The sequence below is a fragment of the Pithys albifrons genome, chromosome 16 (assembly GCF_047495875.1).
Source record: "Pithys albifrons albifrons isolate INPA30051 chromosome 16, PitAlb_v1, whole genome shotgun sequence".
Lineage (NCBI taxonomy): Eukaryota > Metazoa > Chordata > Aves > Passeriformes > Thamnophilidae > Pithys > Pithys albifrons.
In genome coordinates, this window is record NC_092473.1 from 9,900,813 (window position 1) to 9,915,787 (window position 14,975).

Below are 14,975 nucleotides of genomic sequence, written 5' to 3' on the forward strand. Positions count from 1 at the left end.
CTTCAAATTGCAGATATCAGTGACATCTCCTTTTTCTGATAGAAAGGGAAGGGCTTTCAACAACACATTTAAAACACGTTTGCAGGATCAAAACCAGAATCAAGACTACAGTGAAGAGCAAACAGAAGAATACTATCACAAAAAAGCTTGGGCCTTATATGCACCAACAAGGGAAGCCTTATGTATTTTTAAATTTATTTTGACAACCAAGTCCCACATTACCAGGTATCAAGCAAAATAGAGCAGCAGGTATCAATGCCGGTAAGAACAACTCAGAACCACCACTTTTTCAAAACACGTCAATATAATTCTTAATTTGGACATCACATCTCTTTGACAAAGTAGTACAAAAACTGTAAACACTGGTGTTTTCCCTCTCCCAGTGTTGAACATACACATAGATTGTGTTCCGGCACCACTGAACATAAATTCACACTGCCATGTGCACCGAGAGTTACCTCCCTGTGCCATTCCCAGAACAGACTTCTCCCAGGACGATACCGAGGAGTAAACCAGATGAAACAGTTACTTTCCTCGTATTTACAGTGTTGCATCAGCGTTGTTTAGATTTTTTTAGCAGTCTAATCACAACACGCATCGTTAAGAGTTGCATCTAAATATTTGTGTTTGGTCTCCGCTTTGCACACAATAAATCACAGCTCGGGAGGGTTTTACACGAGATCCCGTTCACAGAACCGCGACTGCGCCTGTATCTCCGTGCAAACCACACGCTTCCAGCAGCAGGGGAGTGAAAACACACCAGGGACACAGGGAACAGGAGGGACCTGGTGCGGCTCCGGCCCCGCGGGGCTGTCCCGGTACAACACCCGTCCCGAGCCGCGACAGCCGGGGCAGCGCGGGGACACCAACGCGCACCGCGCCGCTTTTACTTTCGGTACAGAATGCAAGCAGGAGAGGCGAAAGTAATTAACTGCCTGGCCCTTAATGAGGAGCTGCGGGACAGCTCCGCGGGGCGGGACCGGGACCCAGCGCCGCGTTCCCGCATCCCGCTCACAACCCACCGCCCGAAGAACAGCCCGGAGTCAATGTTTCCCCAAACACCGGCCGAGGGGCTCTGGTTCCCCAAAGCGCTGTGACAGCGGCAGCGAAAGGCCGCGGGCGGGGCGAGGCGAAGGGCAGGGGCAGCACCGCACGCAACATGTCCGCGCCGAGCGCGGCGGGAGCGCAAACGCGCGCCCCGCAAACCCCAGCGCGCCCCGCAGCGAGAAGACCCGGGCCCGGCCCTGCGGAGCCCCCGCCTCGCCCCGCGCCCCGCAGCCCGCCCGCAGCCCCCGGCCCCGCGCTGACCTGAGCGGGCCCCGCGTCCCGGCGCGGCTCGGGGGCAGCCCTGCGGCGGCGGCTCCGTGCCCATGGCAACGCGGGGGGGCGGACCGGGCGCGGAGCCCCCCGGCGGGCAGCGGAGGGGCCGCGGGAGCCGAGCGGCAACAACGCGGGGCCAGGCGGGGCTCGGCGCCGCTCCCGCCGCCCTCCCGCCCGCGCCGGGACGCGGGGAAGCCACGCCGATTCCCCCACGCCGGCAGCAGCAGCAGCAGGAGGAAGCAGCGCCGGCGGGACCCCGGCGCGGCACGGAGAAGGGCGGGCGCGGAGGCAGCGGCGGCGGCGGGAGGGGGCCGGTCCCGCCGGCCCAGAGCGGGGCTGGGTCCCTCGGCCGCGTGCTGCGGACGGCGCCCCGCCCCGCCCGGGGGTCCCACCCCCTCCGGCTGCCGCCGGGCGGGAGGGCAGCGGCCGAGCGCCCGGCCCGCACCCCGGCGCCGTGGGCTGGGCTGGGCTGGGCTGGGCTGGGCTGAGCTGAGCCGAGCCGGCTGCTCCCGCCGGGCGCTTTCCCTTCCCTTTCCCGGGCCGGCCCCTCCCCCCGGCCCATTGATTTCCAGGCGGGAGCGCACGCGGCGCTGCCGGGCTATGCCGGGGGCCGCCCGCGGGCCCGACGCTTCCCCCCCAGCCCTACTACCTGGCTCGGCCCCGCTTGACTCGGCGCTGCCGGGTCCCCCTCGCCGCAGCCCCCGCCTCAGCCCGGCCCGCTCCGCCTCCTGCTCCAGCCCGTCGGGGAACAATGACGTCCCTCCGCCGGCCTCTTGCATCCGGGGCCCGGCGCCGGCCGGGCAGGCGGGCGGGCGGACGGGCGGGGGGAGGAGAGGAGGCGGCGGCGGCGGCGGGGGGAGCAGCGAGCGCCTCCGGGTCACACGGGGACCGGCACCGCCCCTGTGCCGCAGCCGGGAGCCGCTAGAGGGGGCTCGGCGACCCCCGGCCCGGGCGCGGGGCTCCCGCGGGGCGCGGGCGGTGCGGGGAGGGCGCTCCGCTCCCCCCGCCGGCCTTCGGGGCGAGCCCCGGCCCCACCGCCCCGGGTCCGCAGTTCGCCGCGGCCGGTTTGTCCTTGCGGTTCGTGCTGTCTCGCTCTGAGCTCGGCGAGCGACCATGGACGGGGGCCCGGCCCTGCGGAGCCGCCCCCGGGGGGACGGGCGAGCCGCGGCCGAGGGGCCCGTGGGGTGCGGGATGTGGCGGCATGGGAGGGCCGCGGCTCTGCGGGCACTGCCCGCCATCGAGTACCCCGAGGAGGGCCCGGAGCCGCGTTTCGACGGTAAGCGGGGCCGGGGCGACGTTGGGGCCGGGCGGAAGGCAGCGCGGAGCTCCAGCCCCTTCCCTGCCTCCCCTGCGCTCCCAGGGTGATGCAAGAGCGGGCAGGCCCTGCGAGCTCTCCCTCCCCGGGCAACTGCTCCGCGTGTACACTTAGAAAAATTAATTAGCTGCCTAATTAGCGCCTCAACCGGCTCGCTCAGTGGACGCTCGCGTGGTGCCTCTTTGCGAGCCGGGGCTGTGCTGAAGCTGTGTCGGTTGTGGGTTGTTTTGGTGTTGAGGTGAATTGGGGTGTGCCGTGGCCGAAGTTCGTTCGTGTGGCTGTTCACTCCCAGAGTCCGATGTGCCGGCCGAGCTGCGAGTTGCAAATGGGTCGCAAAAGTTCGTGAAGTTCACGTCGACCATCCAAAACCAGCTGCTGCTCGTGTCGCTGCTGGAGCACCTGTGCCACATGTACACGCACAACCCCGTGCACTCCAGGTGTCTGTTCCGAGGTTGGTACCAACAGGGCTTTCCTATCTCTTGAACTGCCCTACAGCAACACATACCAGATCCTTCTGTGCAGAATTACGCTCTACTAGCAACACAAAGCTGTGAGTTTTATCTTGCTGGGACAAGGGTAATTCTGTGAAGAGAATGAGAAGCCTGAATCAACTTAATTGGGAATGGCAACTTGTCTTGTTTTTGAAAACAGTAGCAGAATGTTGCTGTAGATGTAAGGATCAGATAGGTCTGTTCCAGCTCAGTCACGTGAGAAGGGCAGCAATGTAAATTATGTAACTGTTAAACGTGAGCTAAAAACAGAGGTAAAAGAGGAATTTAATGAAAATATTTATGAAGAAATAGCTGTAGCATAGTTTTCGTTAACTGTTTCAAAATTATGCTCTGAGAAAGTCCTTTATTTTGCCATAAAGTCTTGATACCATTCAGGGAGTTCTCAGCTTTAAGTGTGTTACTTTTAAAATCTCTTTTTGGTCTGTGACTTACCTTGTGTGTTTTGTTCATTTAGGCATATACTTAATGTATTTGAGAAACAATATCCAAAGCTTTTTTCCTTACTATACTTGACTGTAGAAAATAAAATCTGTGTTGTTCATAGTTAAAATTGAAGCCATTTACAATATCCAGTAACAACAGTACCTCTTCTGATTGTTAATGAGTCCTTGTAATTGGTGAAACTGCTTTGGACTTTTTTCTTTGCACTGATAAAAATTAATCCAAAAGTAAAATATAAGTGAATGGGTGGATGTTTGTATAATTCATCAGCTGAGATGAGGAAGAGAAAGAGATGCAGTTGTGACCCTGAAGGGCTTGGCAAATAACTGTCTTAGCCAAGGAATTCCCATAGAGCAGCTCTAGTTTGGATTTAATTAGTTTTTCTTGCAAAGAGTACAGGAACAGCATTAGAGTAGGAGGGGCCGTTGAGTTTTTCAGATGCCTTACCTTTCAAATAAAGTTTCTCATTTGCATGGTCTTATTGGCAGGCTTTATTTAATGTTTCTGTGACCTTTCTCTGTTCCTTTGTGCAGTGCTTCGAGAGGCTTTCACAAGAACAGGGCTGCTCTCCCCGTTTGCCTTCTGTGATGAATTTAGTACTGTAAGGCTGCAGCACAACAGAGCCATTACTGAGCTGATGAAAGCAGCCAGTCAACAAATACTTAACGGGGTAAGCTTTGTTGCATGTCTTTGGCAGCCTCTGCATTAGGAGCTTTTGTTTGGGGGTTCTTTTATTAGCGGATTGGGCCTTTTTAGTAGTTACACAACATGATACTCCTCCCTTGGCGGTTTGGGATGGTGTGTTCTGGTTCTATCGGTGCAAACCAGAGTTTTTGAAGCCAGCAATATTTTGTACCTTTAAGAAAATGGTTAAAATGTTTATCAACACGGGCAAGGTGTTTTAAATATTGCTGTAGCTTTTTTGACAATAGGCAGACATCCATTTTCAACTTTAAACTGTTAGTTATGTTATTAACACCCTTGTATTTACATTAGTGGAGGGTCTAATTTGTGTACTGTGCTTGAGGCTGAATCAGACCAGTTTGCTCATCTCACTGCTTGAACCAAGCTAGTTAATTTTGTCTTAAGCACATTTTAGAGCCCTCATTTTATCCTGTTTGCCAGCAGAACTCCAAAAGGGTGGTAATCTCTCTGGCAAAGAGAGGTTAACAGATTACCAGTGGGATAATAGCACTTTAATTTGGCGAAGCTGTCTCTGCAGCATGTGAGTGGCTGTCAGTAACCTCATTTTCTTGTAAGAACATGGTTGTAGTTTCTGTTTTGATTAAGCTGTGCTGGTGGCACAGTGATCTGTTATTCTCTCCATATGACCTGTATTTATGTTGGATTTTGTTGTTTCATAGGAACTTGATAGCAGAGAGCCTCATGCAATTGGGTATGTATTCACAGCACGTAGAAATACTGAACTGAACTCCCTCCCTAAAGCTCAGTGCTCCACTCTGAATTTAATTAATACTGCATTTCATATTTTGGCTCTGAAACAGGAAAAAATGGTTAAAAATTCTCCAAATTTTCAAAATGATCTGCTGAAAATGCCTTCTTTGGTACAACTCTCATGTTCAGTGCCACTGGTCAGGAAAACAAGATTTATCAGGCATAAACATAAAATAGATCATCTGAATACTTTGTTAATACAGAGTGTGGATTTGTAGCACATGTGCATGGTCATGCAGTCTGCTGGTTTTCAGTATTCACTCAGACAGTGACTGGTACAGCACAGTAATGTCAAGTTTCATCATTTAAATAGTACTTTTAAAATGTATACACCTATATCTTACTTAAAGGTTGTAATTTATTTTAATACAGCCTAACTTTTCTTGCTTAGGGAACGAGAAGTTCACTTTGAAGCACAGACTTCACGATACTTGAATGAATTTGATGAGGTTGCAAGGTTAGGAAAAGGAGGATATGGCAAAGTATACAAGGTATTCTTTCCCTCCCTTTATAACTGATCTGTTTATATCTAATTTTTTGTGGAATTTAGAGTTACTATTTTGGCTGTAGTTTTTTGAACAGAAGAGGTGCAAATCTGCACCTTAGAAGGAAGTTGGTGTTTCCCTTCAAAGATGCTGAGTTGTGTTTAGTTTTCTGTTTGTCAGAAGCAGGATGTATCAAATAACCAAATCAAATTTGATACTTTGTGTATTTTGACTCTTCTGAAGTAAATGAACTCCTTATTTCACATGTGAAGTAGTAGATTGACTTTAAACAGCCTCAGGAACTGCTTCAGTTGTGAAAAAAATCAGCCTTGATATGAACATAAACTGACCTAATGTTGAATTGTGTTAAATACTTGTAGTGTAAGACAAAAGTAGAGTATCCTTATCTTAGACAGCTGGGGCCTAAACCCAGGTTTATTCTCTGATATGAATGGAGAACAGAAGTTAATTTTTAGAAAGTAGTAGTAATTAATCTAAACACATTGATATCTAATTTTGTGCTATTGCAATTGTTTTCAGGTCAGAAACAAGTTAGATGGTCAGTTCTATGCTATTAAAAAAATCCAAATTAAGAAGGCTACAAGAAGAGATTGCATGAAGGTATTCATCTTCCTCTGTTTTGTCCCTGTTTTGACTCTTTTTTGACTTATTCTGATTTATTAATGCAGTTAACATTTCCCAAAACATTAAAAATGTTAATAAAATTTTTATGCATTGTGAGTTTCTAAGGTTTCCACTTTGTCCATACTGAGTAGAAAAAGTAAATGAGTTGTTTTTAAGTCCATTAAAAGTAAATTACTTGAATTTGATCATCTCTGCAACCGTGAAAATCAAAACTTGTTTTAAAATTTCCAAATTTTCTCTGTTTCTGTAGTAATTTTCTCTCTTCTTTCTCTGTGAGAAACTGGTATTTTTTAGTATCTTTTGTGTTTACTAAGCACTCAGTAAAGGACTGTCCCACTGGGGTTTTCTTGGTCTTTTTAGGTGCTACGGGAGGTGAAAGTGCTGGCGGGGCTGCAGCATCACAATATTGTTGGCTATCACACTGCTTGGATGGAACAAGTTCAGACAGTACATCCAAAAGGAAAGTACAGCATATTGTGGAATTCTTGCTTGCACTTTACAGCCTCTGTCCTATTATCTCTAATAAAATAGCTGGGATTCTTTCCCCTCCTTAAAACAATCAAAAGAAACTAAAACTACAGGTGATCAGCAGGTCTCTGTGCACTTCAGTCCCTCCTTTCCAAATGACTTACCTGTCACTTAATGATGAATTTGGAACTGTGGGAGTATCAGCTGCACTTCTGGTGACATGAGGAGGAGTTTAAAGTTGTGTGAAGTGCAGTGGAATGCAATGAAAACCTTTTAATGCAAGAAGTAGCAAGTTGACAACTGAATGAACAATGGAGAATGAGCCACTTCAGATATTGGGGGAAAAGAGATGAATAGGAGGAAAAAAAAAGAAATGACAAATTAGATCCCATGTTTTTCAGGTCTCAGAGTTTTTGCAAAACTAGAATAAATCTTCCATGATGCGTTTCTTGCTGTCTCTAAAGGAGTTTAGAAAAACTGAAAGAACCTGGAAGTAAATAATGGCAAAAAAAGCCCCCCAAACTCTTAGATTGCTTTCCACGTGAGAGTTTTTAAATTGGATGAACTGTGTTTTCCCTGACAGAGCAATCAGATTTTCTGTGTATCATCTGCTGTCTGTAACTGCTGAGAATTTACCTACTTTTGTCTTCCTTTTACACCTTCTTGGACCCCCTTTTTTCTTCTCTTCAGTTTCTTTGTTCTCAGCTCTTTCCACACTCCATTCTTTGGTCCCTTTGTAACCCTAATCCGCTGGTCCCTTTCTTGTCCTTTCCCTGAATGCCTCGAACAGTTAAATCCTTTGATCCTCTCTTAGTGGGAGGTTTGGTTATGCTCTATTTGACTTTATTGCTTTCCAAGTCAGTAACTTGTTGCCCAGAGAGCTATAAGCACAAAAGAAAATGCATAGGAAGTTTATAGTAAAGCAGGCAAAACTTCTTAACCAAAGATCTGGAGAATCTCAAAGGATGTTTAGTTCTAGGGGTCCTTTACAAATATTTAATGGTGGTAATGTAAGTACATTAATGAGATGTGTAGGTAGGTTCTGTGGTTTTCCTTGTCTTAGTGTTTTATATTTGCTTCTGTGTCCTAAAACAAACAGCTTTTTCACATAAAAATAGGATTTTAATGAAAATTATTTCCAAAATGCCAAGTGCCTTGAGAACAGGAGCAGCATGATGTGAGGAGTGGGGCCTTGTGGAGCTGCTTCTTTAACTCTGTGTTACAAGCCTTATTTTGAACAGGGTGACTTTTAAAAGGTGCACTCTAAGTAAATATCTGAGACTCCAGTACAACCCTCTTAGTGCCTTTGTACAACACACATTTTCATGTAAAGAAAAATGAAATACATATTAGGGTTGCTTCATAGTAGACTAAACAAGCACCTTTTGCAGCAGCAGAAATAGAGGTAATCTAGAGGCATCTACAGGTAACAAAATTAAATTATTTAAGATGCTGTAGCTTAAATGCTAATTTTTAGTAAATATATGCATACATGATTTTATAAAATACTATATTTTTCTTTTCATCCAGCAGGTAAAACAATAATGGAGTTGCTGCCATTATCTTTGGAGCAAGAGAGTAGCAAGTGAGTATTACAAATTTCAGTGGTAATGTATTTGACTTTAACATAAGGCTTTTTTTAAGTAACATTGAAAGACTAAGGAATTCAGCATATAGTGCTTTTTGTTTCCAAATTATAACCAAAAAAGTCTGAATTATCTTTATCAGTATTTGTCTTCTTACTGCATAAGCTGAAGATGCTTCTGCCTTCTTTGGAACTCTCAGTTCCGAATGCCTGGATGTAGTTCTGGGCTTCAGGTTTGCCTCAGAGGGTCTGAGCCAGTCAGAAAGAGTGGTCAGTACTGTGGAGTCATATTATTGTTAGGGCAGTTTGCTCCCACAAGTGTGGGTACCCCTGTCAGTGAGGGGGTGGAATTGTATGGGAATTGGAGTGTATTCCCAAGTTCAGAGGGCCGGAGCTGCATCATCCTTCTGTCCAGGGAATGGTGTGACCCAGGGCTGTGTGACACAGAGCTGTCTGGGTCAGCTGTCACAAATCCCTGCTTGGGGAAGGTATTACAGTGGCTGAACCTTCACTGCCAATTATGTAATCCTGGGGGTTTATGTGGGGAAGAGCTGAACTCTTACTTGAGAGTGCAGTTTGCAGTTGGTAAAAAAGACTTTTCAGTATGGTCTATGGCAAATAGATGGTATGAAACTGTGTACTTATTTGGATTTCTCTGCCTGTGTTATTTTCAGTGATCACTGTCAGATTCAGAGTGTGGAAAGTGGCAGTTCAATTATCTTTGCTGATCTGACCTCTCAAGACAAGAAGTCCTGTGACAGTCTCAGAAATCTGGGTGGTGAATCAGTGCAAAACATGGATGAAAAGAATGGTTTTACAGACAGCAATGCTAAAGAGAAGTTGAAACCAAATAAATGTGAATTTTCCATTGAATTACCAGAGGACTCTGTAAGTAATGTTAGGAGTGTATCTACTGATGTGGAAAATGAGTCAGCACAGGAACCTCATTCCAGTCTGGACCAAGATGGTAGCACGGAAAGCAAGTCCTGCACTGAGGAATGCTCCAGGAATGATGTAGCTCTCTGTGGAGAGTTTGGGGTAAATACAGCTCTCTTTAAATATACTTATTTACTGTCTAATTTGGTGATGCTTGTAAAGTAGTTTAGTAGACAGAGGAATGATTTAGGATAAATTTAAAAGAATGAAATGACTCTGATTAGAGCCAAAAGTTCAGACAATTTCTACTTAAGTGGGTGGCACCATGACAAAGAAGCTGCCAAAACTCAGCATGCATGAGAAAAGTGCCATGTGTTAGTCATGCTGAGTCCTCTCCTAGTACCTGCATGAATAAAAAGTACCACTGCTGCATAAACCAGCCCCATCAAATTTGAAATGCTCAGCATTCAGCAATGATGGCTAAAGCAGGTGTTACTGAGGGAAGTGTCTGTATGTCAGGTGGTGCCCACACAGTGTAGGGGTAATACGAGACAGAGAAAAGCAGATTTGGGCAGGGAATGGCCTGTGCTTCTAAAACTCTGTTGGCACTCCTGCCATGCCACTGGTATGTTCTGTGTAACACAGCCAGCTCTGCAATGCTTCGAGCTTCTGCTACAGTTTGGAGTTCCCTTTTGCAAGAAATCCAATTTAAAGGTGTCTGCTTGAGTTGTCCAGGTTAGCAGATGAACTGGTACATTATCAGAAACTGAGCTCCATATTCATGGTAATGTATCAAATGATTGGACCAGTTCTATGATACCATAAAATTTCATCTCAAGAAGTTGATTTTTTTTGCTGTTTTTATTAATTTATACTACTAAGCTGGAATGAACCTGTGTTCAGTATATCTAGAAGCCTTTAAACTCCAATTTGAATATTAAAATACGTATCTGGCAGTTTTGTTAGCTTTTATCATATAAAATTTGTTAAAATCTGAGGAACAAGCAAAATAAAGCCCAAAATTAAATAGCTTTATTGCGTCTGCTTCTTAAATGCAGTAGATTAGTAATATTGTACTTCTCATTTTGGTAAATGCTTTTGAGGTTTTGGGGTTTTCTTATAACTTTTTGGTTTTTTAGTTTTAAAGACAATAACTAAGGAAATACTGTTCATATTACACTGGCAAAATCATGGACCGTTATTTTTCTGTTAGGTGGAGTATCATTTGATGCTTTACATACAAATGCAGTTGTGTGAACTGTCCTTGTGGGATTGGATTGTTGACCGTAATAAGAGATGCAACAACAGAACAGAGGAACAGTCCAGTAAGATTCATTGCTGTCTTAGAAATTTACTTACTCATTGTAAAGCAAATAATTGTTATTGTTTTTAATTGGAAGTCCAGTTGCCTGATTTTATTTTACTTCAGCAGCTTGTAATTCAGATCTTCATTAGATGCTTTATTCACTTAATCAAATAGCAGCTTGTATTGAATTTTTGTATGATAGATGTTGGTAAAAGGATTGAAATTTCTGAGTTTGAGACTACTCTTCAAAAAAGAATGACTGTGTGCCTGAGGCATAGTTGTTCCCTTGGGACATCAGTGTCTGGGCAATACTCCTTTTTTGGAACAGTTTTTTTATTGACAGAATCTGCTTTTTCTCAGCTGTTCAAAGGCTGATTTGTCTGCTATGAAAAATACAAATGTATTATTTGATCTAGATAGGTTACAACAAACTTAAAAGTTTGCTCCCAAGAATCTAAAGTCCCATGCAGGCTAATTTGTAAGAGGCCTAAAGGATCCCATATGTACTTGGTCTGAGTGACCAGGGTAGTTCTCGGGCCCTGATACCAAGCAGGCATCAGGATCTGCTGACATTTGGAAGAACAAGTCTAATGCTCTTAAAGCATTAGAGGCATGTTCCATTCTCTGGGGTGGTTGTATTAAAAAAGCATGTGTGTAACAGATTGTAAAACATGAACTGTATGATTAATGTTTCATCTTAGTTTTAATCACTATTAAGATAAATCTGTTCTCTTCAGTCATGGAGTCAGGTTTACCAGCTAACTATGGGCTGACTCCCACTAAGCTCTCCTTTCATCATGGTGTTTTAGCTTTCATAAGCTAAAAGATGCTGCTCCTGGTCAGGAAATGACAGAGTTACTTAAGGCAAAACACTATTTTCACACAGTTTCCTGAGTGACAGGAGAGGAAAGGTGAATGTTATCACAGGTTAGACATGAAGAAACAGAAATCCAAATGTGAGTAAATGGTGAGTGTTCAAGGAACAACAGACACGTTAGGTGTGGGTCATTGCGGCAGGAAGACAAGGTAGTTTAATAAAACAGAAATGTGGAAAATAATAAAAACAATGAGATACCAAATTTATTAAGGCCAGCTAAAACCAGAGGAGACTGGGGAACTTCAGAGGACAGCACAACAGCAGAAGGATTAGGATGCAGAAAGGAAGAGTGCAAATCAATACAGACAGCGTGTCACTACATAAATTAGTATGGTTTTTAGCTAAACTGTGTTTTTCATGCTAGTTCAGCACTTAACATGAAAATAAAAAGTTTGTTAAATTCATCATCAAATAACTGTCTGATAGGGTTCAGAAGAATCTTTTCAGGCAGACATATGTTCATGTTCCATGAACTTTTTTCTTTGGAATTTGAGGTTGGTGAGTTTTTACTGTTTCCAAAATACCGTCTCTTGGAAAAAATCCATATTTAAAATATGTTTGTTCTGTTAAAAATTTATTGCACAGCATAAATAAACAGAATTCAGTAAGACATACCACCATATACTTAGATGACTCGGGACAATTAGCTGAAGTAATTGAAATTGTTTTAAGGTCCATACGAGCTTGTGGATGTCTCCTGGACAATGAAGATTTTTCAGGAGTTGGTAGAAGGAGTTTGCTACATCCACAGCATGGGAGTGATGCATCGAGACATTAAAGTAAGTTCATGGAATTATTGCTTGAGGTTGAAAAAAATGAAGATAACTCCCATTATGGGAGAGTGAAAGCAACTTCATGTTCCATTTGAGATGACCTGGGCCCTGCAGAATTTGGTTGTGTTACATGTGGGGAAAATACATTATCTCCTCTGTAGCAGCACCGTGCTTGCTGTACTACCAGCACAGCACTCCATTACATTGACTTACAAGTGGATTGTGATTGAGGTCTGGAAATGTCTGAAGTCCTGCTAATTGTATGAAGAGTTCCAGAATTCCATACAGTTGCTGCACGCCTGGTTTTGAGCCAGAGCTCGTTGTTTTCTCCATACGTTCCCCTCATGGTGATTTTGCAGATACCTTGCAGGAACAGCAATTTCTGTGATAATACTCTGAGAAAGTCTTTCAGCGTGTGAATTTCTGAGAACAGAAGCCCAGTGGGTGGATATTATTTACTTCAGTGGATATGAGAAGCCCAGCAACTTATTGAACAGTGCTGCATCTTTTAAATATGACCTGCACTGAAGAAATGAAGAGTGGGGATTGCCCATCTCTTGTTAAACTATTGACATCTGCTTTGTGCTCCCACATAAAGAAGATCAGTCATTTCCTTTCTGCCACCTGAGCAAGTGTCTGTCTTTCTAGATATATAATGCTTGTGTTTCCCATCCCTCGTGGTTCCAAAGCCAAAATACAGAGATAAAACTATTTCAGTTTTCTAGCCAGAGCTCTCAAGTCTCTCATAATTTGGCTTTTTTTTTTGTGGCAACTGCCCAGAAGGAAGCAGCATATTGCAGCTGTGCTTGTCACACAGAAAAGTCTATGTTGTTTTCCATCATGTCTAGCCCAGTGGTATTTAGTCATCCTTCTGCTGCATCACTTGAGGTAATTTCCTGTGCACTTGGGTCTATTCCTGTTTGATTATTGTTCTGTAAATTCCCCATTTTCTGCTGGAACTTCATTTTTCCACTAAGTCTTTGATTTTTTTCCTGTTTTGCTTTTATTTTTTTTTCCTAGATCCTTGTTCTAAGTATGTGGTTTCTCAGCCCAGATGGTGTTGCTAACACGTAATTTGGTATCAGCAATGTTTTTTTCTCATTACTCAAGGTGTTAAATACCTGAAACACTGGATTTTATAGACTCTGAAACAGCTGAAATTTCGTAATTCTTTATATGTAGACATAAGTTGTACTCTTGTCTTGTTTCGTAGCCCAGAAATATCTTTCTACATGGATCAGATCATCAGGTAAAAATAGGTGACTTCGGATTAGCCTGCAAAGACCTTCTTTGGGATGATGCAGAGCAGTGGGTTCACACAGAAAGGGTAAATGGTAAGAGAAAAAAGCTTAATGGGCTTCAGTTTCAAGTTTCTATGATACTAAAATCAATGAACTGTTAAGTGAAAGGTAACAGCATTGCTAAGTCTAAATTGCCTTTTTAAAGGACTGACACACACTTCAGGAGTGGGGACTTGCCTCTATGCCTCACCAGAACAACTCCAGGGATCTCACTATGATTTCAAGGTAGGGAGATTTTTTTGTTTTTGTTTTTGGTTTTTTTCTATTAACACATTGTAGGTAACAGGAATAAATCATACCTTTCAGAAGGTAAATACCTAATATTTGGTAAATACATAAATATTCCTCCTACTGTTACTCCTAATGTTTTTGTTGAAACATGGATTTCAACTTTGCCTTCTAGTTTACTATTAATGCAAAAATTAGTTGTATTTCAAAGATCACCCTGAGGAATGTATCTCTGTTTGAATTTGTGTTCCTTTAGTAGTGTCACGGCACTTTTCAATGAAAGCTCATTGTTGTGAAACTCTTCCACATGATTTTATGAGGAAAACTCCCTAATAATTAAAAAAGCAGTTATCCCAGAACTTTCTCTTCACCCCATTACCAGTCAGACATGTACAGCATGGGTGTTATCCTGCTAGAACTCTTCCAGCCCTTTGGAACAGAAATGGAAAGAATGGAAGTTCTTACACATTTGAGGAATGGCCAAATTCCTCATACTTTTTACAAGCAATGGCCTACTCAAGCCAAGTATGTGAAACTCCTCACCAGTCAGAGTTCCACAGAGAGACCAACTGCTGCTCAGCTTCGGGATAGTGAGCTGTTCCACACCACAGAACATGTAAGTCCTTACAGGGGAAAGAAGTGCAAAAAGAAGGCCTTTGTCTCCCTGCCTGGCTTATATTTGTTTGAACTTCAACAGTGTGTGATTGAGATGACTTGTGATTATTTAGGCCACTGTCTTAGTGTTTCTGGTGTCCTTGAAGTGAGATAGATTGTCATTAACTGTGGGTAACTTACGAAGACCGGACAGTTGAGATGTACCAGTATAGGTTAGAAAAGCTTTTGAAGCTTTTCATCACATCTGCAGAACCTTTTTATCATTATTCCCTTTCCTTGCCCCATCGTGTGGATTAAACTGTGGTATCAAGTGTGCAGAACAGCTGCAGTGCTGCAGCCTCTGTCTGTAGTGGATTGCAAACACAGTTCAAGCAGGTCAGGAAGGCTTTATCCTTGCCTGGCTCCAAATAAAGTAAACTGACTCTCCTTTTCAGGTTATTTCTAACCTACAACAGAAGGTGCGGCAGCAAGAGGAAGAAATAGAGAAGCTGAGGGAGAGAATAAGACTGCTCTCTGAAGAGCAAGGGGAAAATATGAGACTGGGCTCTCCTGTTTGACTACAGGAAGAACTGACCTGTTGTATGCTAAGTTATATAAATGTTTCTTTTTTACATAAAATACTTCAATGCATTTTTGTTTTGTTCTCTGTTCTTTACAGTTATTTATCATTTTGCCTTAGTTCAGAAGTCTCCAGTGAAGAGAAAGGATTCACGTTGCACTGGAGAAATCAAGAGCACAGGATTAATTTATATAGGACTTATTTACATAGGACT

General features: G+C 44.0%; 2 protein-coding genes across 2 annotated transcripts in view; one reads left to right on the plus strand and one right to left on the minus strand.

The window, feature by feature from the left end:
• USP42 (ubiquitin specific peptidase 42) overlaps window positions 1-2,269 on the minus strand; it is a 19,237-nt gene extending 16,968 nt beyond the window's left edge. Inside the window, exon 1 of the mRNA XM_071571569.1 lies at window positions 1,970-2,269. The gene's annotated coding sequence lies outside the window, so the exon portion shown is untranslated. The remainder of the gene's footprint in view (window positions 1-1,969) is intronic.
• EIF2AK1 (eukaryotic translation initiation factor 2 alpha kinase 1) lies at window positions 2,072-14,832 on the plus strand. Its single transcript, XM_071571573.1, is given in 18 exon segments — window positions 2,072-2,131; window positions 2,134-2,364; window positions 2,367-2,453; window positions 2,455-2,596; window positions 2,928-3,086; window positions 4,122-4,258; window positions 4,953-4,984; window positions 5,435-5,534; window positions 6,069-6,149; window positions 6,534-6,631; window positions 8,170-8,226; window positions 8,901-9,264; window positions 10,316-10,427; window positions 11,958-12,064; window positions 13,272-13,392; window positions 13,505-13,584; window positions 13,970-14,203; window positions 14,637-14,832. Coding segments are annotated over 18 exon segments (2,325 nt in total). The 3' UTR covers window positions 14,760-14,832.
• The last annotated feature ends 143 nt before the right edge of the window (window positions 14,833-14,975 follow it).